This window comes from Battus philenor, unplaced genomic scaffold (genome assembly GCF_028537555.1).
Source record: "Battus philenor isolate CCGP_79_NKW_IND1 unplaced genomic scaffold, ilBatPhil1.0.hap1 SCAF_14, whole genome shotgun sequence".
NCBI classification, from domain to species: Eukaryota; Metazoa; Arthropoda; class Insecta; order Lepidoptera; family Papilionidae; genus Battus; species Battus philenor.
Genome location: NW_027181676.1, coordinates 3,964,674 through 3,992,542, shown reverse-complemented (window position 1 = coordinate 3,992,542; position 27,869 = coordinate 3,964,674). Strand labels below are relative to the sequence as shown.

Sequence of the window (27,869 nt, the reverse complement as noted above, 5' to 3'; positions counted from 1 at the left end):
ATACGCCACCGATCTCTGCTATTAGGAAAATATCTATATCTGTTGTTGCAACATTTTAGCGATATACTGATCAAGCAAGACACATCCAAACACGCCATAGCTACGACGTAGACAGCACACGTAGAGCACGTTGTGTCGTCGTCGGGAGTCGTCCAATTCTAGGTGTAGAATAGAAAACGTTCAAAAACAATAAAACACAAGGTCTATCGTTTAAAAATGTATGGAACGCGACATCGATTGAGCAGTAAAGTGACAACCAGTTCAATCCAGTATCACGCAACATAACGTACGACCGCCACTCCACGCGCCCAATCGGTATATAATGACACAGATCAAGCGATAAACATACAAAAATCGACACGCACTACGCCACAAAACATAAACACAATAAAACACGGCAGCTTTATAAACATTTAGTAATGGATCATTCAATGTACACTCGATTAGCGGGTGAAGGTGAGTTACAGCCCGAGCACGTCTTTGTTTGATGATGATTATGAGAGCCAGGGTGAAGGAGGTTGCGTATATTTACATAGAATATTTATAATTTACAATTACAACCTTGGCAGCGATCACATCACAATCAAACCAGCATTCGAATTTCAAGCCCAAGAATGATTAAACACAAAAGTATTATAACTATAGTGGCCAGCAATAAGTAGCTTGAACTCTACAAATAAAACACAAACATTTTACGGTCTCGACACGTTCTACGGAATCGTAAATGCAAGCTGTAAAATTATAATAAACTAAAAGTTGGTCAGATGACCTTGTTGAGGTCAACGGTAAACTCTGGAAGCAAGTCGCTTCAAAATGACCCTATTGGATATCTTTGCGGTATCTAGGTACAGCAGTTAACATCCTTGCTTAAATCGTGGTCTCGATGTAACATTCCGCCGACAACGCAAGGAGTGTATAGCCTTATTACTAGTTCACAGCGGCCACAATAGTTTTTATTGTTAAATTATTATTGCGTGTTCGAATTCAAATTCAAACGTTTTTTTAAATTGACGCTAGTGAGATAGTCGCTGCCGTTCCTTTGTATGAAAATTTTTTGTAAATTTTCTCGGTAACACAGGGTGATTACTTATTGGTGTAAAAACTTTGAAGTGGTCAAAGTATAGCTCATTTGCTGTCAGTTAACGTACTATACACCCTGTCAAATATCAATACCTAATAGGTCCAGGCATTACCTAGCGGAAGTCCATCCTAACTAAGAAAGGTACTAATATATAGCTACTTCCGCTATGCAGCAGTAGTCGTGCAATGAAGTGCACCGCCCGCCAGCCCGCTGATAAATGCGCGTGCGGCAAACAATGCGAAACGCAACTACCACCGTTAATCTATTCTACACGTGTTTCACCCCTCCACGGGGCATCCTCAGGAGATGTTATATCGACCTAATGAAGTCGGTCTAATATGGCGGGCGGTGCACTTCATTGTATATATATTAGTCCCTTTAACCCTTAAACATCAATAGTTTCACAAATTATAAATAATCTTGTAGTACATAGTAAGAAAAGTCGTCTTCAAAATACAGAATACTACAAATTAAAATTTATTATTATTTTCACATATGTATCACAACTGGATTATATTTTCTTCGCCAAAGAAGGAGGAAAAAATACGTGCACGAATTTTTTTTAGTACCACCCCGCAAGAAATGTCAAATTTAAAGAAATTTTAAATTCATTTTTAAGAAGTACAAAGGATAGCCAGTATCTAACAAATTTATTTATTATTACCACACAATTTAAACTGTCCTTAAGTTTTACACTTAGCCACACATTAGGCGGTATATTTTAATTTATACAGAGTGATTGTTTATAGATGTAAAAGATTTGAAGAGATGATTGTATAGCTCACTGGTGAAATAAAGCTTTATCACCTATTTCTTTTATTTTTCAACTGCAATGCGATAGGCGAATAACTTCTGGCAGTACAAAGTCTGCAGGTACAGATAATAAACCATAATTATTTACAATATTTAGTAATCCAAATTTGGAAACTCTTTTTCTATGTCGTCATTATATTATTTATTATTTCTGGAACCATTGATTTTAGATTGGGTTGTACCATATATTAATTAACAACAAATAAGTTACATTTAACAGTGTTAAGATTTTACATCTGTAATCAATCATCCCGTATAAACAGTATGGACCAAATGATAGCAACTTTTTTAAAAAGAAAATATTTTGTAAACAAAATGCGCCTACATAAAGACAAACCATCTGCTCTTCGGTACTAGTTTAACACAACGATACTATTAAAGATAAGTAAGTTTGATGTCAAAGAAAACATTATATGTATGTATAAGTATGGCATAAGGGTAAAAGGATTTTGATAAGTTTTATTATCCTAATATAGCAACATGACAAAGAAGATAAGTCAAGTAATTACAAAATCTTTTTATCTTGCTTGTAATACATATAACAAACTGTTTTTTTCAATGAAGTAAAATATTAAATACATTTACTACAAGATTCGTAGCACCGTAGCAACTACGGACTACGACGTAGCATGTAACGAACAATGATATTTGAATCAAAGGAATATTTTCGTATTTAAACCGGGAAAGATATCTTACGTCCTATTAGCCATTCTGACCTCTATCAATGTTTATGTAGCCGACAGGTACAGTATCCTCAACGGACCGTAGGCGGATCAAAAGATTTCATTTCTATTATTTGTTTAAAGATAAATCTTTTGTTGTAAATTTACTACAGGTTATATATAGCACGAATACTAACATAGAATATGGTTAGTATTATGTGTATGGTTCATTTAACGTTAGTTAAATTTTTAAAAGTTTATATAGCCCAGTATAACCGTAGATTTATTCCTGCAACCACTATGCCATCATCGTACGTCAACATTGTTTTCCAATTTTTTAGATACCATTGCAAAGTTAATAAAATAACAAGATGAAACGTCTTAGCTAACGTACTGCACAAGATTTTGTTAATCAAAAGTAGTACGGTAATAGGGCGTACGAATTATTTAGTTGAAAAACTAATTTATGACGTCATTTTATGTTATCCAAAAATGCTCTTTGACGAAGAAGATTTTTGTGACATTATTTTTATACCTGCCCAGAGTCATTTCTCGAATATTTAAAAAAAATATTAAAATGACAGATAACGCCTATTTTGCTATCAGCATTTCAGCCTATACACACTTCCTACAAAAACACGCCACCCCCAAAGACTTCTTCTTCTTCACTTACAGCCGATGGACGCCCACTACAAGACATAGGCCTCTCTCACAGATCGTCACGATGACCGATTCTGCGCTTCCCGCGACTTTCCGCTTCTTCCCGCGACTTTAACTATGTGTTCGACCCACCTAGCGGGAGGACTACGCTCGCAGCATATACCGGCTCATGGTCGCTACACGAAAATCTTTCGGCCTCAACAGTATATCATAATCGCCACGCTTGGCAGGCGGATTGGCAATCGCAGTTCGGTATTATGAAACGCAGAGAACGCTGCCAAGTCCTTAAAACTTGTTAGTGAGCAGTAGCATTCTTATATAATTCATTATATTTGATTGTATCACGGGATTCAAACCCGCGACCTCTGCCTCTGCTGAGCTACCATCATGTACTTACGCACATATAATGTATATGTAATGTTATTTAAAATCACTACGAAAACCCAGACCAATTAGGTAAGGAACCCCTACAGCTAATCGGTCAATTACAGTTTCATTTCACGAACTTTGTTTTAATTTAATTGCGTCATTTAAAATTTATTAGTAATTTTTTTGCTTTTAACTTTCAGTTTCATCAAATTATATCAGCGATCTCATTATTATTTCAAGGTAGAATAACAAGTTTTTTTTTTCGCAATATACGTACGTAGGTTTATAGTTAGGTATGATAACAGTTAATAACATAAATGTTTTAATTATATTGTTAGCATGAAATAGAACAATTTCCGCGTACTTACTGTAAGTAATATAAATTGGAATAAACATTTTACCTATTTTCTTTGACTTAATCTCCTCGTAGTTTAAGGTTAACTAAGAACGGCCGTTGGAGCTGGAAAGTTCTCGAATGCCTAGCATGATTCGGTAGATGCAGCGTCGATGGGCCCCTCATTAAGAGTATCGAGGACATAGTTAAGATCACAGGAAGTTGTCGGATGCGGGTAGCGCTGGACTGGTCATCGTGGCGACTTTTGTGGGAGGCCTATACCGTGCATTGGGATTCTAATATCACCATCATCATCATCATCATCGATATAATGAAGAAAAACTGAAGAAAAATATAACAAGACTACTAACAGTTGATACATAGATCGATATCATCTAAGCGATAATTTAAAGTATTTGGTTCTGAATTTGAATTTATAGTTATTTACGTCATTTGCGCTATTTTCGTTGTATTTTGTCTGTTCTTTTGTCGCGAAAACGTAAGCGTTTAATTATACAGATAAACAAAACACTGGATAATAAAATGTGTATCACAAACACAAACACATATCCATAGTGTTGTTAAAAAATTATCGATGTTAAGTAAGAAGTAAATGAATTGATTTCGAAATACCTCGGCATATGTACGAAGTTTGCCGCAAGTATTTCCCTATAAACAACAAATTCCAAAGAAACCTTGTAAGTAGCCAATAAAGTGTAATTTGCGGGCGAGCTGGCTCACAAAACGCCGGCTTCGCTTCGCAAAACTGTGCACCGGCACGGAAGGAACAACTCCACGGTGATTACGAGACTTTAACACGAACTTAAATTTACGAAGAAAAACAAAAGTATAGAATTGAAAAATGTTAGGAAAAATAATCAGAAATCAGTCACAAAGAAATAAAAAACCCCTTTGACGTATTTATGATTAATTTTATTTTATTTCAGAAAGAAGCGAGACGGACGTGATGATAAGACATACGCCACACTTAAGATATTGCAATGCTAAAGTTCTGTAACTCGCAATAGCCCAGAGGACTGAGACTTGCGATTGTGGGTCGATAGTTAAATTTCCGAGATACAATTTTGTATAATATACACTTTGTGCATATATTGGATTACCAGTGCTAACATGTTTGTTAACACTGGTAATCCAATTAATTTACCGAAAATTGGCAGCGGCGTCCTCTGTGCACCATAATACCACACTTCGATCGCCAACACGCCTACCAAGCGTGGCAATTATGGCATATCCCCCCATAGATATCTCAGAGGAAGGTCTTTGCCTTGCAGTGGGCGCCTATGGGTTGAAACGAAAACGACTACAAATACGATAAGAGCTTTGATTCATTTTAATCAAGAAACCCTCGTATCCTTTGCTACCCCAAATAATGTCTTGGCAAAGCACCGTCTACGCTTTTGCCGTCTCTATCTCACGGAATCTGAGAATGCCAGTTAGGCTTTCGACACTAAGATATATTTTATCCGTTTATACAATTTATTTTCCAATTTTAATTATTTTAACCGATCACTGGTGTACCTCATAAGATGGATTGCTGAAGACCCCAATATGATAGAAACTAAAATCAAATTGGAAAACTTCATAATGCCATCCATTAATTTAAAGATATAGTATATATATGGTTGTTAATTTTTTTACTGTACTAGTTTTTGTTTGATAAACCTTTAAATTTGTCGAAAGAACTCATCGATTTTTAAAGTAAACCCCCTATACTGTCTACATTTTCGTAAAGCTCTAATAGTCTAAAGTAACTTTGAATTTGATGGATGACAGAAGATCCTTATTCTGAAATACATCCTCCTTGATTCTATTATCGAGACAGGACTCCGTATGAAACATGACGAGGGATCGGTAAAATTTCCAATAAACGAATGTAGCGATAAAGGGTATGAGAATGTAATAAACTCTTGTTTCACGGCTGACCACTCGCAATATTGCTGCTCTTTGATCAATTTCTTAACTCGCCATTCGACACGACAGTCTGTCGGCCTTTCTTATTGTATTTCATTTTGAAACATCGTTTGTTTGTAATTTTAATTCAAAAAAGAGACGATAAATCAATTATCAAAAGCGATAACGTAGTTATTGTTCAATTGCTCTGTAACTTAAAAAAATAAACGAAATCGAAGATGATTTAGTTTAATTATTATTAGCTTCGTAATGGTTCAATTGTAGCATGTGGGAGAGAGATGAAAGCTAGTTTCAATATTCTGATTTTATACATAAATTATAATAAATAATTAACAATTGAACGACATGAGATTCTCGTGACGGTGAATCGTAGTCTCTTATAGTCCATTACATATTATTTTTCATTTATTACTCAACACCGTTTCGTCCACCCTCTCATGAAATGAGAAGACGTACCTTATTATGCCAGTAATGGGAATATATTTACCGAAAAGATTATGACAACATTAGTAAACAAATGAAAGTTATTGATGGTTGCAGTGAACGTACACAACCGTATTTTTTTTAAATGAGATAACTATGAAAAGAGGCATACAATAATAATAAAAATTCATTTTACCATATACCTTATAAATATAAGAGGCCGTATCATACAATCTGCGATTTGTTACAGATATTCTTTGAGTCGAAATTTATAATGAAAAAAGATGTATCTGCTAGTATAATATTATCTGTTAATGTATATATATGTATATATCTGTTAATGTATTCTTCAACTTTTTTTCAGCCAATGGACGCCCACTTCAAGGCATAGGTCTTCCTCAAAGATCGCCATGATGACCGATCTTGCGCTGCTCGTATGTAGCGATTTCCCGCGACCTTAACTATGTAAGTAAGAAAAGGACCAATATATAGCTACTTCCGCAATACAGCTGTAGTCGTGCAATAAAGTGCACCGCCCGCCAGCCCGCTGATAAATGCGCATACGGTAAACAATTCGAATTACACAACTACCACCGTTAAATCACTCAACACGTGTTTCACCCCTCCACGAGGCATCCTCAGGAGTAATGTTGCACCGATTAGTGCCAAACACAGCCTTTTCTTACTTAGGATGTACTTCCGCAAAATAACGCTTGAATCCATTAGATACTTAACTATGTAGTCGGTCTACCTCGTGAGGGGCCGACTCACGCCTCGTCTACCGGCTCGTGGTCGCCACTCGAGAACGTTTTGTCCTCAACAGCCATCGGTAGCGCGAGCGATGATGTATTATGTATTATTACTATATATTTTATGATTAATAATACTATTCATCAAATATTATAATACTATTTTATTTTTATTATAATCATAAAATATATAGTAATAATACATGTTAGCAATCATAAAATTTATGTGGTAAAATGAGAGTAGTTTTGCAAGTGATTATTAATGTAGGGAAAACGTTCCGAGGACCGTTCAACGTTGTTAGGCGTGCTATATGGAAAGTATTATTCTGTTAATAAGCTAGTATATTGAGAGTGAATTGAATTTGATCCAATATCTCAGAGTCAGTGTAGTAGTTAGTTTGTAACATACGTGTACTTAATATTTTCTATATTTGAAACCGCAACAAATTAAAAAGTACATGTATATGTGATATAAATAATAAGATAGTAACAAATTGTGTATTTATATATACTCCATTAACGAAAAATGCCATCCCATCGTTGTTCAAGGTACATGTCAAATCAAAAATAAAACAGTCGATTTAGAAAGACGTAAAAATCATAAGTCATAAAAATCTTTCCAAGAATATGACTTTTATGGTAAACGTGAACAATTAATATAAGAGAACGTGTCTTCACCGTGCAAACTTTTTATTTTTTGAATGCGGCTTAAACATGCATGTCAATGCATCTTTAGTTCATCATCAGAAACCTTTATTTTTTGGTTTCGGAGGGAAATTTTCTTTTCGAAAGTTTTGAGGGAAATTTTCTGAATATGCACAAGACACTAACCTGTGGGAGATAACATGTTTTGCGTGGTTCCTGTCCAGTAAAACCACCTTGAGGGTCTGCTTAAATATCTTTGAACGGGGACCAGGAACTACTATGGAACCCACCAGTCCTTTCAGTACTCTTCTAAAACACATCCTGAAGATGAGCCGAATGCTCCTTGTTATCCTTGCTGTACCATAACAACATGAGACTACTCCGCATTACGTGCTTTGACTCCTATATATAGTATATATTCTTAGTCCGGTGAACATTGTAAAGGCGTTACTGTTTGGATAAAGCTAGAATTATACACTTCGTTGGAGTACTTTTCTAAATGGCCCGTATCAAGAGGAGTTATTAACAAGTACTATTAAATTTTCGCAAAAACATATTTCATTTTTATCTATGTATACTTGATTTTATACATATTTTATACATATATATATTCTATACTATACTAAAAAAAATGTACCTAGCCAGTGCCGCCCTAGCCAGTGTAGCCAGTGCCACCTAAGAGTAATAACATGATGGAAGGAAGGCGATGAAAGAAAGAAGGAATGAAAGAACAAAATGAAAGATATTTTGATGGAAATAAGGTAATAAAAGAAATTGAGAAGTATGACAGTGAGTGAAGAATAAAGATGAAAAATCTGAAAAACTTATTTGTAAACTGGTTTTTAAGCAGCGTCTACGAGCCGGTTGACGCGGCTTGGGTGGGCCTTACTAGCTGGAACCCTACTAAGTAGATAAGGTCACGTAAAGTCGCTGGATGCAGGCAACGCAAGACGAGTCGTGGCGATGGCATTTGGGTAATTTGGTCATTTGGAGATGGACTATGGCTTGCAGTAGACATCTAGCAGGTGATATGATTATGATAATAAACCTATTTACTGACTCATCAAAATGTCTTTGGAAACAAAAGACTTAAAATTATTAATACCAATTGAATAAGAATTGAATTTATGTAATTCGACCCGAAAGAAGGGTTAAAGAGAGTTGTTCATTAAAACTACTTTTTTACACTGTATCTCCTATTGGCATGTTAGAAATAAAAAAAATAGATTTTATGAAATTACACTAACAAAAGGCAGTCCTGACTACGCGAAGTGGACAGAGAAGAGCTAGTTATGTTATAAAATATATTAAATTCGTTATGGTGCAGATCGTGCCTACAGATATTTCTTTTCAGAAATAATGATGAACTTTATATGAATCCTAGTTTTTAATTCATATCGCGTTTGATGCTCATAAGGATTTTGTATTCTTTATCAACGATTAGTTACAGAAAACCGTTTATATTTCGCTCCAATAATTACAACGTCTAAAATATATGGTGGGTGTAATTCTCGCAAACTTGTAATGGAAGTCGAAGTGTCGATAAATAAGTTCGTCAAACTAAGTTATAGCTCTCGACTTAAGTTATTGGATACACTAACTTCTCCATCCCCCAAGGAGAAATTGACACATCGGATGCCCTATTACGGCTTACATCTCAGCAAAATTTTGAAAACTATTCAAATCAAATCATTAATTTCGTGAAACACGTGTCAAATATGTTATTACGTTAAAGTGTTATTAATTCATATTTAAATTTACATCCAGAAGTCATAATAATAAAATTTAAAATGACAAAATCTTATTAATTAAATATCTTAATAACAATAATAAACAATCTTATATAATAATAAATCATTTAAAAATTCGCCCCTAAATATATCTTTCGGGGAGGCCTTTGTTTTGCAGTGGGCGTCTATGGCCTAAAAAGACAACGGCGATGACGCTTGCAGCAATTACTGAATGGCCGCACTGAGAAAGGAATACATCAAAAATAGAAGCGGACATTTTGAAAAAGTTTTGGCTTTAATCTCATCTTCTATTGATACCTATTCTAGTAAAAAAACCTTCGTTTTAGTTTTACAAGTAGTTGACTTTTTTCAATAAAAACCATTTAGTTTTGTAACAGTTCTGAATTATTAAAGAAATAAATAAAACAGACACGATTTATAACATTTGTGTTTTGAAATAAAATATAACAATTCTCTCGCTCCCAACGCGTGCAATATGCACGAGGCTTCATTGTCTTCGTATAAATAACGAGTGTATATCTTTCTCTATTGCGACTTTTGTATCGAATAAATCTTCTAGCGAAACGTTACACAGATGCTCCACTTTCGCACGACATGTTCGTTGATGCTACGTTAAAGCATTCCCAGCCGGATAACAACCACACCGACATTTCTGTGATGTACTTTTATCTATACACATATTTCATTAACACTTGATATATAGATATAAAAGTTTTGTTATATTTTTGAGAAGCCATTGAGAGAATATAGTATAGAGATGCTGTGTGATTTCTATATAGCGCGCAAAACAGATGGCTGCAAGAGCCTTAAGGTTCTGGAGTGGAAACCATGGACATAGAACGTTTTCCTTTTACTAGTCGTTTGTGTCTAAATTATAACTAGCCTTATGAAACTATCGCATTGTTAATTGTAAGAGTGCTTTGATACGATATTGTAATCTATTCTTATAGCTATACAGAGTGATTTCTTATAGATGAAAAAGTTAATTAAAATAAGAAAAGAAAAAGAATTGTTAAAAGAAGTGAATGTCTAAATCATTAGACGATAAAAAAGTTTTTACACTATTGTATCGACTAATATACTTTCACACTCGTTACCGATCATCCTGAATATTGATTATTTTTAAAAAGTTACATTAATTTATTTTTTTTTCCATTGGAAAACATGCCAATACTTTTTCAATTAAAATTAATATAAAGTAGTTACTATATTATAATTATTGTATTTATTATTTCTGTAACTATTGATCTTTGCAAAACGTTTACTACAATATTTACGGCAAAACACCTATTTACTGCTTTTAAGCTTTTACAACTAATCAGGTGATAGTATATTAAATGATAATAATTGAACGCTGAATTATTGAAAAACAAGATAAATATCATACTCATAAATCTTATTGTATCTACTATCTATTACGCCGACGTCAAAAACAGCCAGCTTTGAATAAACAAATAAATAATGAAGAAATAAAGCTAGCTCACTTATTAAATAAACACGTTGCTTTTACATCTGAATAGTTTCAATAATATAGAGGCGAGTATATAAAGTCGAGCGAAAGGCACGCGACGTTCCAATGACTTAGTTAAATACAATATTGGTTGTGTGTTCTCTCGTTGAAACAATATAGCAAACTTGTTGATTGTACTTACTTATTCAAGGCATTGCTTATAAATCTTACATAATAACATATTTAATACATTTTAATATTTTTAAATAGATGCATTATTTAAACATATATATAATGCATGTTGATTGGAAATATGTACTATAAAGGCTTTAAAGGGGTGAATAAAACTTATTTTAAATTACACTATTTAAAGTGATTACTTCTAAATATAATGTAACAAACATTATATTTTTTTATATTTGAACCTGCCAATAAATACTAGCATTATAAAATCTGCACGGACAGATAGTAAACAATAATCAATTTTAATAGGTAGTAATCTGAATTTAGAAAAATGAAAACTTTTTCTTACTTTATTATCATTTCGTTATTAATTATTTTTGAAACTATTGATTTTAGTATATGTATCATACATTAAGTGACATCAAATATAGTCAACGAAAACATTTCAAAACATACGTGTGTATATAAACCAATAGCCAATACGACGTCAAGTTAAAGCATTGAAATAGACTGCACATTGCAACGCTACTGATAGGTAAGTTAAATATACATTTAAGTCGAAGCCCCGGGGACGTTATATAACTTGAAAGACGTCATCTTCTGACTGCTTGGAAACGATCTTGGTCGCCCGTAGATTCCACAACTTTTTACAGTTATTAATACATTGAATATATAATGTACATTATTTAAATATATTCGTTGGATTCATAGGAAGATTTCGGTTTCTAGACTAAAATGAAATTAGTCTAATTCTAGGAAGCCAATCCATATTGTAGTATATATTCCCATTTATCGCCACGAAGTATTAATACCACAAACCTGAGGTGGGAAGACAATGTTATACCGATACCTTTTCAAGCTTTGTAAGCTTTTTCACATATAACCAAACATCCTGTATATAGATACCCACGACAGTGTGACGGTAAATACATACGAAATTATCTTGAGCCATAAACTGATCTCATTAACCTAGTTATTACGCTACAGTTTGTTTACGTTTACTATCGCACTAACTAGAAAATCACATTCATAGTGACCAGTTAGACATTCTGTCCTTTTGTTGTTAATAGGTTATTAACAGTATTTTTAACTTGATCGTACTATATCTACAACCTTCTTTGGAACACTTAAAAATTTCTATGGCTACAATGTTTTTTGTATTCTATAACATAATGTGTACGTTCTTCATCTCTACGTCATCACAAAGAACATCTTCAAATATAATTTCAAATATAGAAAAGATTTTAACGGGTCAAAGAACCGGACGTTCTATTGGCATTGTATGACACGTTGCTTTCAGGCATTGTAAACGAAGTTGGCCTAATGGCCGGAACACTGCCATTACCGGTTTGGCAAAAGGCTATATTTTAAGAGCTTATGGGTCAGTAGCTTTTTTCTACAATCTAAGTTTAGATGGAGCCTTTAACGTAAATAGCATCAAAGATATAAAAAATCTGTTAAGAATTTAACTTAACACTTTAATTACTGGTTGTAGGTGTTGAAAGGTACTGTTTAATTAGGTATTAACAATAATAATAAAGCTTTATTTCATTCTATACAAATGACTCAAAATTAGTAACTTTAAATAATAGTTTGATAATTTTGTACTAAGTTTGTATGGATCCCCTTAGGGTAAAGCCTCCTTCAAAGCTATTCATTTTTCTCTATCTTTGTCAACTTGGAACCACCCGTGATCTGCCGTAGCCACGATCTCGTCAGCCCATCTGGAATTAGATCTGCCTCTCGCTTTGGTACCTCGTGGTCCCACTCATTTTATAAACCTTTGTGTTCACCTGTTATCAGCGAACCTCACCATATGACCTGCCCAGCTTCACTTTCCTTGGAGGAAATAGGTATTAACAATACAATGTCTATATTTTCCAATGCCACAAGCATAGTATTCCGGTGGGTTTATCTAAGATCACCGGCGACATCAGGAGTCTGCTGGGAAAAATTTACTTGGCTAGACTAGAAATTAGTGCAAAGGTTGCGGTAAACAGTCCGTTAAAACCAGACATGATATGATGGTTTTATATTACAACAACCTATTTTCACTTTAACTATGTACAGAAGTTTAATCTATATAGCCTAACTGTTCGAGAGTTGAGATCACGAACTAGCAAGACGTCCACGACCTAATGAAAGCCGTCGGAATATAATAAATGCAGGCTTCTAACTATTAGATATCTACAAGGGAGACCAATGTAATATATTAAAAGCTGTAGAGACAAATCATCCAGTGAGATCAGGTAGATTGTTTATGACTTTTACGTACGATACAGTATAAGATATATTTCTAAACAACACTTTATTTATTACAACAATTAACTTATATGATAAAGTATTCCATTTTTATTTGCTTCAATGTATTTATCGTGATATTTTATTATAATTCGCATACGTTTTACTGATATATTCTTCTTCAGCAATTTTTAATTGAGTATCTTTTAGAAAATACAGATGAATGATACCTTGTAAAATAGTTATTGCGCTTTAATTAACAATTATATTCTTTGCATAATCAACGACAAGTAAGTCTTGTGACTACATGTTTTTTATTCCAATGGCTCTGGTCTGTTGATCATATTCGGTGTCGTCTGTTTATAGTACGAAAAGCAATGCTTTTAATTAGAGTGATGCCAGTCATAAGGTGAATATAAGCCACAGCACAATAAAAGGTTATCAGGCGTGCGTGTAATTTCACTTAAGCCAGCGGTCCTCAAACTGTGTACCTACTTTAAACTGGTAACAATAAGCGGACCTTTTTTGCGGGAACACAAGGGAAGACACAGTGCCCTCAAATGAAATTTCGAAAATATTAAAATACAAAATTAAAATACTTTGATATTGAAAACATGAAACAGGTTAGAAAATAACAAAAACATTTTTGGTTATTACACAAAATGAAAACAAACATGTACAAAAATTTTGTAATGTTATTAAAAGGTCAAAATCATTTTATATTATTACAAAAAATTATGGACTCCCAATTTTCGAAAATTAGCATGACTCAAAAAATTGTGACATAAAAGTAATATAAAAAAGCCTTATAAGCAATATATAGCTTATTATAAAATTATAAATGTTTTAATGAAATGTTTTACTCGTTCATACTACTCGTATAAATATTTACTGTGTCTATGAATTAATTTACGTATTTTATGTAATTGTTACAAGCGTGTTAGTGTACAAAATGTGAGGTACTACTTGTAATATTCATCTACATTTGTTGTCCAAATATAATAAATATATAAGTAACCTGAGTAAAAAAGGTTGAACACCACTGACTAAAGAGGTCGTTAGTGAGTCAGCTTGACGCTTTTACCGGCGTGGACGCCGCGTCTGGAGTCATTACGCGCCACTTTAGCTAAATTGCAATTTGCAATATTTTCACACGACAGCTTACCGTATCTAGACTGGAGTTAAACGGTCGGCAAAAATGCATTTGCATCGCAAAATATTAAACATAATTTCGTATGAAAATTTTAGACATATTTTTTTAGTATTTATATTTTTTTCTTTAACATATAACATATTTTTATTTTTATATTTTATAGCCGAAACAGATTTTTTATTTGGGTATTTTTAAGTACTTTCCTTAAAGAAGATTGCGCACCAGAGGGAACAATTTAACACCCTTTTACATGTAATAACTTTTTTCTACGTACTTAATATTTTATTTAAAAATTTTGTAATTAGTAAGTTTTAAATGTTGTGTCACCTATGAATGAACACGTAACAGCAACATTATTATTATATGTTTTTAATGTGTTTTTAACATATGTGTATTGCTGGTGTACCTAAATAAATAAACAGGTGCCACCTTGTTCCACGACTTTTTTCCATCTTGTAGATAATGATGTCGCTGCTGTAGAAATTTTGGGAGTTCTGTGGCAGTCCACCCGACACTGCCTAAATAATTTCAAAGAGAACGAAACAGACGGACAGGCCGAGGTCCCCTCATGGGGGCCTTTGAGCTTACACATTTAACGGACAGTTTGTCGAAGCGATCTCTAAGCTTGACGGCCTCCCAATCCGATAAAATATTAGTATGTAGCGGTCCGAGTTAAGGCTCCATCGGAAGCCCTCTTCGTTACTTTTAAAGAGGTTTTAAGCTAGGTACCCGCCGCGTCCTGTTACCTCAAACCCACGGGTCGTGCAAATGGCATTTTGGCAGCAGTGAGATCAATCCACAAAAAATAGTAGATATTTTAAGCGTTCAGCGAAGCCATAATCCAGCATACGTCAAGGTTTGGTAGGGTGTCTCCTACCAAGAGGTTACAAAACTCCATTTTTGCGAAAAAGGAGTGAAAACTTCACCCAAAGTGTATCAAGATACTGCCTACAACACCTTATTCAAAAACAACGTGTGGACATTCCAACAGGATTCAGCCCCGGGTTATATGGCGCGCACTACCCAAAATTGGCTTGAGCATCATCGACCTTTGTGAAGTCCGGACTAGAACATTAGTCTAGACTTCACAAAGGTCCGGACTTAAACCCTTTGGGACTATAAATTGTGGTCAGTGCTAGAGGACATGGCTTTCTCTAAGCGTCACCTAAATATTGAGTAATCCGGTCAAGTAATCTTTGGAGACAGCAGTGACCTAGTTACCAATGGAAACCGTTCGTAAATCCATCGACGCATGGCCCGACCATTTAAAAGCGTGCGTTAAAGCTAAGGGTGGACAATTTAAATTACTAGTTTAGTAAGTTAACATATCTTTTTCACTCTACATAATCACATAGAAAACTTTAAAATAAAATTATTTTTTTTAGAAATTATCGGATATTTTTTAAACCGAACTTATAGCTAGACTAGGTATACGATTACTGCGTCACATTGCGACTTTTAGCAATTCTTGACACGTATCTAAGTTATAATAAAATTCTTACCGAAATATATGCGCCATAGCTCCTCTGACCGTCGCTGATGTTAACCGGATGTTGAATATTGATATCAGTGGCAAGAGATTCCGGCCAGCTGTCTGGCACCACGGCATCTGTCTCCCCTAACTGCCAGTACACCTGCACATAATAGATATAAATAGTACATTAAAGTTACGACAATAAAATGTTTATACGTGGTGTCTGGTGTTTTCATACATAAATTAAATATTTAATATCTGATACATAGTTTTATTAAAAGCATTGAACGCTATTACAGAAATATGGATTTCATTTTTTAAACAAAATGTCATTCAAATATCTTCCGTTGAGTTGCACGCACTACACTCTAAACAGAGCTTTGTTTTCTGTATCACGCGCTGTAGTAAAATTGGATTAATTTAGCTGATTTCTCTACTAATATTATCTTACAAATTTTTAATTAAGGAGTTTACAACAACAACTTTAGGTAGCCCCACAAAAACAATTCCACTTTAGTTAAATTAGGTTACCTCTGTAGCTACGGGATATCCCCTAAGTAAAAAGTGAAAAGGCCCCTCATCAAGTCAAAGTCATCAAAGTCATAAATTTATCCGTGAAGCAAAGCCCTTTTGATCAATTTTTTTAATGTTTTCATTTTAAGAGTATCCTTTTTTGGGATTTCTTTTCGATATTAAAAGTCGTGAATTTTCAGGTAAACTGCTTTTAACCAATTTTATGGTTTCGGGAGTAGGGGCAACTACACGGTTGTCTAATGACATTGTTAAGGTTGTCGGAACACGCTGGATGCAAGCTGTTTCCTACAGATCCTGTTGGAACCTATGGGGTAAAATATGTCCAGCGAATGTAGGTACTTTAACTGAAATGCTTAAAACCAGAGCCCTTTATTGTAATATTATATTTTTTTTAAATTATAAGTGAAGAAAATTACTTCATTGGAGCAGGTATCTATATGATATGACCGTAAATCCATCATCAAACAATTTTTTCGTATAATAAAATTAAATAGTTGCGATGTAAGTAATTTGTTAAAAGTAATATTTATTCTACTTAAAAAAATTATAACTGTATAAACGAACTGATTTCTCGTAAAGTTTATTAAACTTTACAAAAAACAACTTCTTTGATGAACTTAATGTATTTAGGGCCATTGGACTCTTGTAAAGAAAGTGCAACTACATCACAGTCAAAGAACGTTTACTAACATTGTCCTGTACGTTATTTACTTGGAGAAGTCCGCCGACCTCTCCTTTGACTATTTTAATTATTAACGCTTGCTTCTCCTTATTTCTGATAGAAAAAGATATTTATGAAAAAAAATCCCTTTGTGAACACACAACTACGTTTATTTTTCTTAAGTAGTTGATGAAATATTCTGTCTTCTGACAGATTATAAAACGTTTCGTATTGGTTAAAAACAGAATTACGACCATTTATTTGATTGATTTATTCCCATCATTATTTACATAGGATCATTTAGATCAGTGATTCCCAAAGTGGTCTGTATCGACCCCTAGGGGTCTATGACAACCTGCAAGGGGTCTACGTCAGCGAAATAAAATTTGGGGGTCCATGAAGTGAAAATAGGGATCCACGATAGTGGATCTCAACACGTACACTGATAGTACCTATTTACTTACATCATACTCTCTTTTAATAGCAAAACATTTACATTATTTATAAAAGTACCTATAAAGTAAAAAAATTATAATATATGTTTATAAAATTCTGTCAGTTGTAGGATGTTGGCATTCGCTTTGTGGTCGCAATACATTTTGAACTTGTAAAAACCTGAGAGTCGCAGGCTCAGAGCTTCGCTACCTTGCACTGACTTGTTCAATTCGTCACTCTATAAATAGGAATGTGGGACAAATACGTTTATTCGTTTCCTGAATCTTGAAAAGGAAAGTGCTAAGAAAAAATTTCAAACACTAAACTTCACTACAGTTAGAAATTTACAGGAAATCAATATCAGGTAAGTAGGGGGTCTACCCAACACGGAAAAACATGGCAAGGGGTCTACGACACAAAAAAGTTTGGAGAACTCTGATTTAGATAGTCGTAACTTGTGCTATAAGAGCCTAAGTTGAAAGTTAAAGTAGAAATATTAGAAATTATACACAAATTGACTTTCCCTATGATAACAATTTAGGCTCCTTGCACACGGCGACTTTTAGTTTTAGTAAACCCGCTAAAGGAGCACTAATAAAGCTTGATAATCGCCAATGCGATGACAACGCCCTGCTGCATCGTGACGGGGAGAGAATGAAGGTTGCTGAATCGTGTTTGCATTGCGACAAAAGCGCAACAGTGTCGCATTTGCATCGCGACTTAGTGGGCCAAGACACACACACGACTGTATTGATGCATTGTTACAAAAACGTGCCGTAGACGAGTGGCCTTATTATAGCGTAGAGGGTTTCAAAAGTACCAAGCTTAAAAAAAAACCCCGCAAAGAAGTCAGATTCCGGATTTTCGTAATCACTTCTATTATATTCTCAATATAACTCTTAAAGAAATTCATTCTAAACCTTTATCACTTAAAAATCCTTGACACTAGTACAAAATTTTTAAGTTTATTTTTCGTTCAATATATTTACACTTCAAAGCATCCAAGCCACGGAACAAGGGCGTGAAAGTTTGAAGAATTAAAACAAAAAAAATGACCACCAATGCTTTTCCGAATCAGTTGTTTGCGGTGGGTTTGGCCAACAGCCAGAAATGAGTGACGTGCCGAAATTATCCACCCCGTCTATTCAGATATAGTAAACAATGGCTACTGTATAATGTAAATGGACCGGCGGATTGACACGAATTTTTTATTGCAGAGTTTTTAACAATAGTCGAGCATTATACATACACGGTGATTGGTTATAGTTTTAAAAGCTTTTAAGAAGTGAATATATATAAATCATGTTGAATATTACTTTTTTTTTTCAATTAAAATGTAACAATCCAATAACCTTTTGCGGCACAAGATCTACAGAGACAGATAGTAATCAATAATTAATTTTAATATGTAAAAATTCTAAATTTGAAAAGTCTTTACGAAAAAGCTTAATTACATTTTTTATCATATCTCATCTCATGAGCTTATATAACTTTTGAATGATGTATTTCCGTTATTTTAAGTAATTTAAGATTTAAAAAAAATTCAGTATCAAGCTTTTTTAATCTTTTTGTAACTTTTTCGTAATTTAAATTTGAAACCCTTTGCTGCCCAAACATTTGTCTTTAGGTGTCTAAAAATAATTTCGTTTGTTTGAAAAAAATAACAAAAAATTCATATCTAATGTATTCAGGCGTTACTTTGCGGAAGTCTATCCTAAATAAGAAAAGGACTAATATATATATATATACATATATATACATATATATATATATATATATATATAGCTACTTCCGCTATGTAGCAGTAGTCGTGCAATAAAGTGCACCGTTCGCCAGCCCGCTAATAAATGCGCATGCGGCGAACAATGCGAATTACACAACTACCACCATTAAATCACTTAACACGTGTTTCACTCACACAAATGTTACACCGATTAGTGCCAAACACCGAGTTCACTCGGAACTACAAAGAATTCATGTAAAAAGTATTCAACCTTTCATTGTATTGTAATGAAGGTTTAGAAATCATGGCAAACGAAAAATAATACTATCATTGTCTTAACAAAACTTTAAATCTCATTTCGGTCCATGACGAAATTTATTGTTTTATGTGAGCAATCGATATTCTTGTTTCTGTACACTTCGCCACAAATTATTCAGTAATTCACAAAAAACATTTCGGTATTATTAAATTGCATCATCGGGGCGCCAAATAAAAAGCTGGATTTAGTAAAAGATTGCAATGTGCAAAACTGTGGTAGTCGTGCAACAAAGTGCACCGCCCGCCATCCCGCTGACAAATGCGTATGCGGCAAACAATGCGAATCACACAACCGCCACCGCCATATAACTCAACACTCAGGCGGTGCACTTTGTTGCACGACTACCACTGTATGTGCGGAAGTGGCTAAATATTGGTCCTTTTCTTACTTAGGATGGACTTCCGCAAGGTAACGCCTGATTCCATTAAACACTAGAACCTTCCAGTTGAAATTAATATGAATGCAAAGTCATTGATTATAGGTGTAAAAACTACAAAGGGGTGAATATATAGCTCTTCTTCTTGTTTTTATTTTAAGCCGACAAACGCCGACTGCAATGCATATGCCTCACCCGAACAACGTCACGATGATCGATCTTGCGCTGCCCACATCTCGCAACTAGAGGGAAGCCTAACTACGCCGCTTCTACTGGCTCGTGGTCGCAGCTCTAGAGCATTTCTTTTGTGCGAATTTATATCTCATTAGTTATCAACAAATGTATAACACGGTTTTTTCAAAAAAATCAATAGCTTCACAATTAATAAATAATTTAATAATAATATAGTAAGGAAAAGCATTATCAAAATTACCACATACGAGTGATTATTTATTCCTATCTGTCATTGCAGATTTTGGAGTGTCGGTAATATTAGCCGATCGTAGTTCAATAGAAAAATACATGTATCAGAGTGATTACTTGATACTGGAAGGAAGGTGTAAAGGCTTTCAAATTTAAATCTCTTTGCTGACAACTAAGACGAACAATCAGAATACATATTGCACCGATATTATAACGTAAATTCGAATTAGCCTGAACGCGTGAGACGTCACATAGCTGGTGAACGCGACCGACGCCAGGATCCTTCTCCCGGGCAATGGATGTAAACTCCTGTGGCTGGGGTGCGGGCACATTGGAATTTTGTTATAGAAACAAACGTCTACTGAGCCGATAGCACGCTTCCACTCTGTCCATCGCCTTTTTTTATGTACCGTGCCCCGTCAAGTGTTCAAAAATTTGTTACTATATTGCAATTTGTGACATTTCTCGCGTTTATATTTCTTATGTTAAAATTTTAACTAAAACATACAAGACGCTGTCATGCAACGTTCTTCTTCTTCTTGAAGTGCCTCTCCAACTAGTGGAAGTTGGCTATCAGCTTCCTGCTCTCTTCCTTATTTTTGGTTCTGCGTAATAACTCAGCAGCGCTGGCGATTCCGGTCCACTCTCTAATGTTGCGAAGCCACGACTTCTTTCTCCTAACAACCTTCCTTTTACCAGCGACCTTTCCCATCATGATAAGTTGAAGGAGGTTGTATCGTTGGTGTATATGTATGCAACGTTACAATATGACAAATCAGTTAATACAAGACATAAAAAATATTTTTTAAAATTCATCAACGTGCACTATTTAAAAATAACCATTGCACACGACGTGGACCTTGGAACTGACGTGTCACGTTTCAATACAAATGAAAATGGATTGCGTACTTGGCAGTCTAGTCGAATAAATTAATTTTTCAAGGGTTACACGGCACAATAAACGCCTCGAAGCGAATACATTAGCGTCGAAACTGACAAGCGAAATGAAAGAGAAATGATGGGGAACCCCCTTGGGAAAACGACGCATTATTTTTTATTATGGCTTCGGCGCGCCTTCGGTTGAATATTACTATATCGCGGGAAGGTGTTGTTAATTAATAAATGTCACTACACTACAAACACCTCGTATACATAAGGGACTACAACACCGACATTATTTAATAGCTCCGTTAAAACTGTACACCTAAACCTGTTTTTGTTTTTGTATCGTGTTCTTATTTTTTGGCAAATAAACGTGAGATTTGAAATGCAGAAAATAATTGACGAAGTTATCAAAAAAATACCGGGGGGACCGGAATGTCGCTTACTTAAGTTACATTACTAATTAACAATATATTCACCTTCGTTATCAACAACCTTTTGCCATCTAGTATACAAATTTTCAATACCGGAGCGGTAAAAATCAATCAGTTTTTCTGTAAAATATGTTGATAGAAACGACATTACTTTCTGGTCTCCTTAATAGTAGGTAAAATTTTTAATTCTCGGTACTAAGTAATATACAAAGGTCGTTAACACGAGCAATTTGCCGCCCACTGGTACTTCAGATGAGCAATTCGTCGAGCTACGTCTACGAGAGAATGGAACAACTATTTTAATAATTCGCGAAATAAATACTTAACTGATAAAACTGTTTCATACATATTCTGTACGTTATCGTTGCTGTGAGTGTATAAAAAACACTAAACCTATATCATTGGTTTAAGTATTTAAAAATTCAATAACGGATCCCTGAGTGCTCTGCCGGAAACCGAACTAACAAAAATTTTCAAAGTGCAAAGGTCAGGGCTGGGAAAAAGACTTTTTAATACTGGTTCTTTCGCTTTATCACAGCTTGTATGTAAGGTAAAACATATACATGAATATTTAGCCTTCATAAATGCCGTCGCGAACAACGGATTCATTGTATTCATGAGGCCTTGTAATATATTAGATTCCTTAAAGAAATACACTTAGTTACGTACCAAAACATTTCTAAGGTTTCTTTTATGAATATCAGGTTCAAGTGGATTGTATACATGTTGAATGTTTATGAATAAAAATTTCAAAGCTTTTACTTCTATTTCCAATCACATTGTACAAAGTGATCGCTCAGAAATATATTAAATTAATTTATTTTTACTATAAAAATGCGATAAGACAATAACTTTAAGCAGTATACAGTCTGCATGGAGAGATAATAATAATAAGTAGTTTTAATATGTACTAATACGAAAACACTTTTTACGCGTTACCTTATCATCTATTAATATTTCTAAAACCATTGATTTTTGGATAGGTTAAATAAGATATTAATTTCTTATTTATTTTTTTACAGTTTTTACACCAATCACCGTGTATATTTGATAAACGAAGTATTAATTAAAAATGAAAGAGGTGAAACTGGAACGAACTTTCAATTTAAATGGAAAGGTTCGTTATTCATTCAAACTACACTCAAGTTTTATTTGAAAACGTTTCACTGGACGAAATAGCTATTCAATTTAACCCTTTCGCTGCGAACAGCGCCTTTTGGCGCTCGACTATGTATTCTTTTTCTCAGCCAACAGCGCCTTCTTGCGCACGGCTAAAGACGCTTTCTCTCAGCGGACAGCGTATATTTGTTTTATTATCGTGTCAATAATTGCATGATCATAGTCATTAATTTGTTGTATTGTCACCAACTCGACAGCTGCATACGCTTCCTGTGCGGATATTTTGACACATAACCAAATACAAATATTAATCAATTTTTCCACTATCATGGATAAATGACAATAATGATTCAATTTTAAGCGCACCGCACCGAAAGAGTTAAATGATTATATTTGTATATAATGGTTATATCGAATTTATATTACCTTTCTATGTTTTTAAATAGTGTACTCCGTGTTCTAATATTTATAAAATAAATATACGTGAAATCAATTAACATTTTTTCTACCTATCTTTTTAAATCAATGCCACGCTCTCCACAATATGTTGCCAAATCTAAGTTATTTTGACCAAATAACCCGCAGACAACCAGATTAACAAAGTTAGAGTTCGACTAAATTTTAGTTGTAGGAAAAGTAGACCGTAAAGACCACTTGAGCGAAAGGCTCGCTGGTCTGATCAACTCAATAACTGGATTCCATTACAACTGCCCTGAGGAAAGCAGAGGATAGGATGGCATAGAAAAAGCTCATCGTCGTTTCTATCAGTCTCTGAAGACACGATCTTAAAAAAATGAGGGAACTACTAAGAAATAGATAATCTGTATTAAAAATTTTATTCGAATGTGATGCCAAGCGTAAAATACAAAGGCTTAGTAGACCCATTTGATTAGTCTCAATAGATAGAACATATTAAAAATAACACTTCTTTTCCCATAGCAAGAAAAGTTAAAATGCCTACTCTATCAAACATTTGACATCAATAAAAAATATGTACGTTGGTGTATGTAATCAAACAACAAATGTACTTTACCATAAAGCATTACTATAAAGATCTACAAAACATTTGTCTTGCAGTGTTCGGTAGGAAATATAGTTGCCATTATGGAATTTCTTTTATTGATTTATTCTTTCGTTTTCTTTGGGGCAAGCTAATAACTTTTACAGCACGACAACTAACAGATTTGCTGGTTCATTATCATGTCATCGATTAGACAACCACTGCAAGGCGTAGGGCCTCCCCAAATATTCTCACAAATAGTCTACCCGTATCCATGGACTTCCGCACCGAATCCACCAGCTCGTGGTTGTCAATCTAGCCACCTTTGGTCCCAACAGCCATCGATTGCCCAAGCGATCCGCTGGTTAATAAACGTAAATTCTTATTTATAATACATAAAACTTGATTTGAAAAATTTATTCATTCAATTTCAATTCGTTCAAATGAAAGTATATTTATTGGATATAAAAATATTATTCGATACCATATACGCTCGATGTAGACATTTCGGCAAATCCTTTACGAATGAATATGTTAAATTAAAATGTAGACTATATATTAAAACTTTCAATATTTGCAATATAAATATAAAAAGTACAAAAATGTCTATATTTCTTTTTTTTATTCGTTTCTCTTTATTGCCGAAGGTCGCAGCCTTCCTGAAAAGTTTTAGTTGAGGATTCGACGAATTGCCTCCAAAAAGGTCTCTACGATCTGCCTTTCTGAGTGCTTCCGTTATTGTGAGGCCCGCATACAGTCCACCCATCGGGTAATTGTCTTCTTACTCTCTTTCTCTGTAGATTTCTTACGACAACCAGCTTATCGAGACTCTCTGGTTGCCTCCGAGTTATGTGGCCGAAGTAGCCCAAGAATCCGCTTGTAACAGATGATGGAAAGCCAAGTCTTTATATGGAGTTGGTGGAGAACAGATCTGTTAAATCTGCTAACATTCCACGGTCCATATTTGTTTACTTATTCATTAGTAAAATAAACAAACAGCTATACATTAAAAATTATATAAAGTAAATGTTAGATATAAAAAGAAATTCAAAAGCATAACTCACGACGTCATTGAGAGATTATACACGATGATTGGTTATAGGTGTCTAATTTGTCAGCAAAAGGCTTTAAAGGTTTTTTACGCATATTCTCATTTAATCGATATAAAGTATTCACTCTGAAATATGTTGCATTAATTTTATATTTTCTATTGCAATGCGACAAGTTAATAATATCTGGCAGTATAAAATCTGTAGGGAGAGATGACAATAATATACTTTATTGATCAATCTTTCCTTAACGTAAGCTTTGAAATTTTTTGCAGATAAATGTGAAATTGCTTCAGAGATTTTATTATAAAATCGTATACTCCAAAAACGATGAATCAACTTAATACTAACTAAAACAGGCGTATTTTTTTCGTATTAAAAGAACGGTGGTCGTTTTTCCGAAATTATTTATATTACTGTTAATAAAAAGGATATTATTGTATATATATTGACGGTTGGTATATATCTAATTTACTAAATTCGTCCCTTAGTTTTTCTGTCTGCGTTTGTAATGTAACAAAGTCAGACGGCACACAGTTGAAGGCAGACGAGACGGTAAGCGGGGAGCCAATTACCTTTCTCCGTATCCACAACACTAGCGTTTCATGTTTAATGCGCAATGGAAAGAGAAACTTGTAACGCTATAAACTCACAATGAAGCAATTACTGTTTAAAACAACAGGGCCGTACTTTATAACGATATTTGTGATCAACATATATTAAAACTTATTTGCTTCATTTTAATTATTATTTACAAATGTTTGCTACGAGGAATTTACATATTTAATAACAAAATGTAAAAACTTAATGCTTCTACCGTATTCGAGATGAGAAATCAGATATCCACTATTATTACAGATACAAGCGTTGTTAGAGTTTATTCCGGCATTTCTTCTCCCTTAACGTTTTCCGAAGCGGTTGTAATGTTACTCGAGCAATAGCAACAGACCGAGTTGGAGTTCACCTCTCTCGGACTCCCGCGGGTATAATGGTGCACAGCAAGGAAGGTACTAAGCCTTAACTTTATTTTAAGTAGCAAAACTTGAAGGCTCCCTTGGGACACTTCACTCAGTGCCTACTTGCTACGTTATTACGGGATTGGAAGGTCGCTGAACCCTTAGCTGAACCAGACGCTTCTCGACTTTGTTGCTATTATCTAACAACCACTAACATATGTTAGCGCCGGGAGAAAAGATGTCAGAAGAAACTCCAGCAACACTTTTATCTAGGATGAAAATGGGTTCTCTCTCGTTGATAAGCTTTTAAGCGTTCTCGTGAGCGAGGGCAAGTTGTTTTTGACTGCACATTATACATGTGATACCGAGAGCGTGTCTTGGCCTCAGGACAATTGAAATACCCTATAGAGGTTGTTTTCTAAGTGGAGCCATCTAAAATTAACGGATTTATGTAGTGACTGAACGTAAATGCCCCAAGGAGAAACCTCGGTTCGATCTATAAATTGTTACGTATTCAGCATTCCGATAGAACAACTATTAAATATGACCACTATCCGAATAATTTATTTTGATTCTTTCTTGATAAATATTTAGATAACAAAAGTAATTAGTTGTGATAGAAGTACAATGAAACATTATTGTTACTCACTCCGTAAAGAGAACTTTACAAGTTTGTTTTTAATGAGTATGTTCCTGGATAAATTAATTTATATTAAAGTCATGTTTTAGTAACTAAAGAATAGTATAAAAATTGCTCTGTAGATTTCTATAACTACAAGTTGAAAGCGGCTTGCATTTTGCTTCTTTAGTTGACCTTAATTAGATCGTGTGCTTTTACTAGAGTAACACATATGAATATGCAATTATTTTCTTAAAATCGTTAAATTATAAAAATTCCACCAAGAAAACATGCCTGTTTTTAAACGTACGAAGAGAAAATACGATCTAAAAATAACACCAGCGTTTCTGAATACATTTCGTTAATAAGCTGCTTGCATTTAAAAACGCAGTGCTTATATAAGTTAAGTGTGCTTTGATATACGCGTGGATGAGAACGCGGTGCGGCTGTTAATATGAACCTAAGCTCTATTCCAATACCACAAAGTTTAATTTCGAATAAACCTAATCTGTGGATAAAAAAGTATACTTTTATTAACGACTTACGTTAGAAAAGATTCAGAATTATACGTTAACGATACAAACATTATTTTAAAATAATGTTATATTTATATATTTATTAACATATACTTTTATAATAAATAATGTTATATTTATTAACAAAAAATACTTTTATAATGGCTATGTTTTCATGCCTTATTCCCATTCTACAATTATCCAATCAACCAAAGGTAATGCAGGTGTATAAATGTTATAAAAAAGTGAATTAATTTTATGAACACAAATAAAACATATATAGTATATGCTATATTTATATAGTCTATACTAGGAACCAGCTGGCGAGCCACATGCAACTCTTTGAAGGATTTATTTACTCTCAATAAATGTAACTGAATTCTCTGTTACTTGGTGTTATAAAATTTAACAAAGAGCATGTAAAAAAACAGTGATTGTTGAATGAAGTGCTGTCAACAATTTGTCACCGAATCGTAAATAATTATCAAGAAAAGTGAATTTAATACATATATGCACGTATTTGGTTCCTTTCTTAATATTTTTGGTAATTAAAATTCCGCATTTTATTTTAATTTTCTGCACAACTTTCAACTTTAGACATGTGTTGAACAAGTATTTTTTTAATTACATTTCCCCTGTCATAATTAAAATAAGGAATTAGATTTCTTGAATAATTTAATAGGTTTCGTTTATAACAATTTTCGATGAATTTTCTTATGTTTCATCCTTCATGTATCATTCCAAACTTTTATTTACGAACCTTCCTTGCATCAACTTCTATCCTCCACCACAATTCATACACTTTACGTTTTATTTATTTTTGTACTAGTGATTGTTTATGTATTGTGACGCTCTTTACAATATAAAACTGTGTTACATTTAAACTATGGTAATTTTTGCAGTA

General features: G+C 34.0%; 1 protein-coding gene across 3 annotated transcripts in view; it reads right to left on the bottom strand.

Moving 5' to 3' along the window:
* The window catches only part of LOC137933679 (5'-3' exonuclease PLD3-like), a 79,394-nt gene that overhangs the window by 19,401 nt on the left and 32,124 nt on the right, over positions 1-27,869 (bottom strand). For all 3 annotated transcript variants that reach the window (XM_068777689.1, XM_068777688.1, XM_068777686.1), the window contains exon 8: positions 15,949-16,080. In XM_068777689.1, coding sequence (XP_068633790.1) covers positions 15,949-16,080 — 132 coding nt within the window. The remainder of the gene's footprint in view (positions 1-15,948; positions 16,081-27,869) is intronic.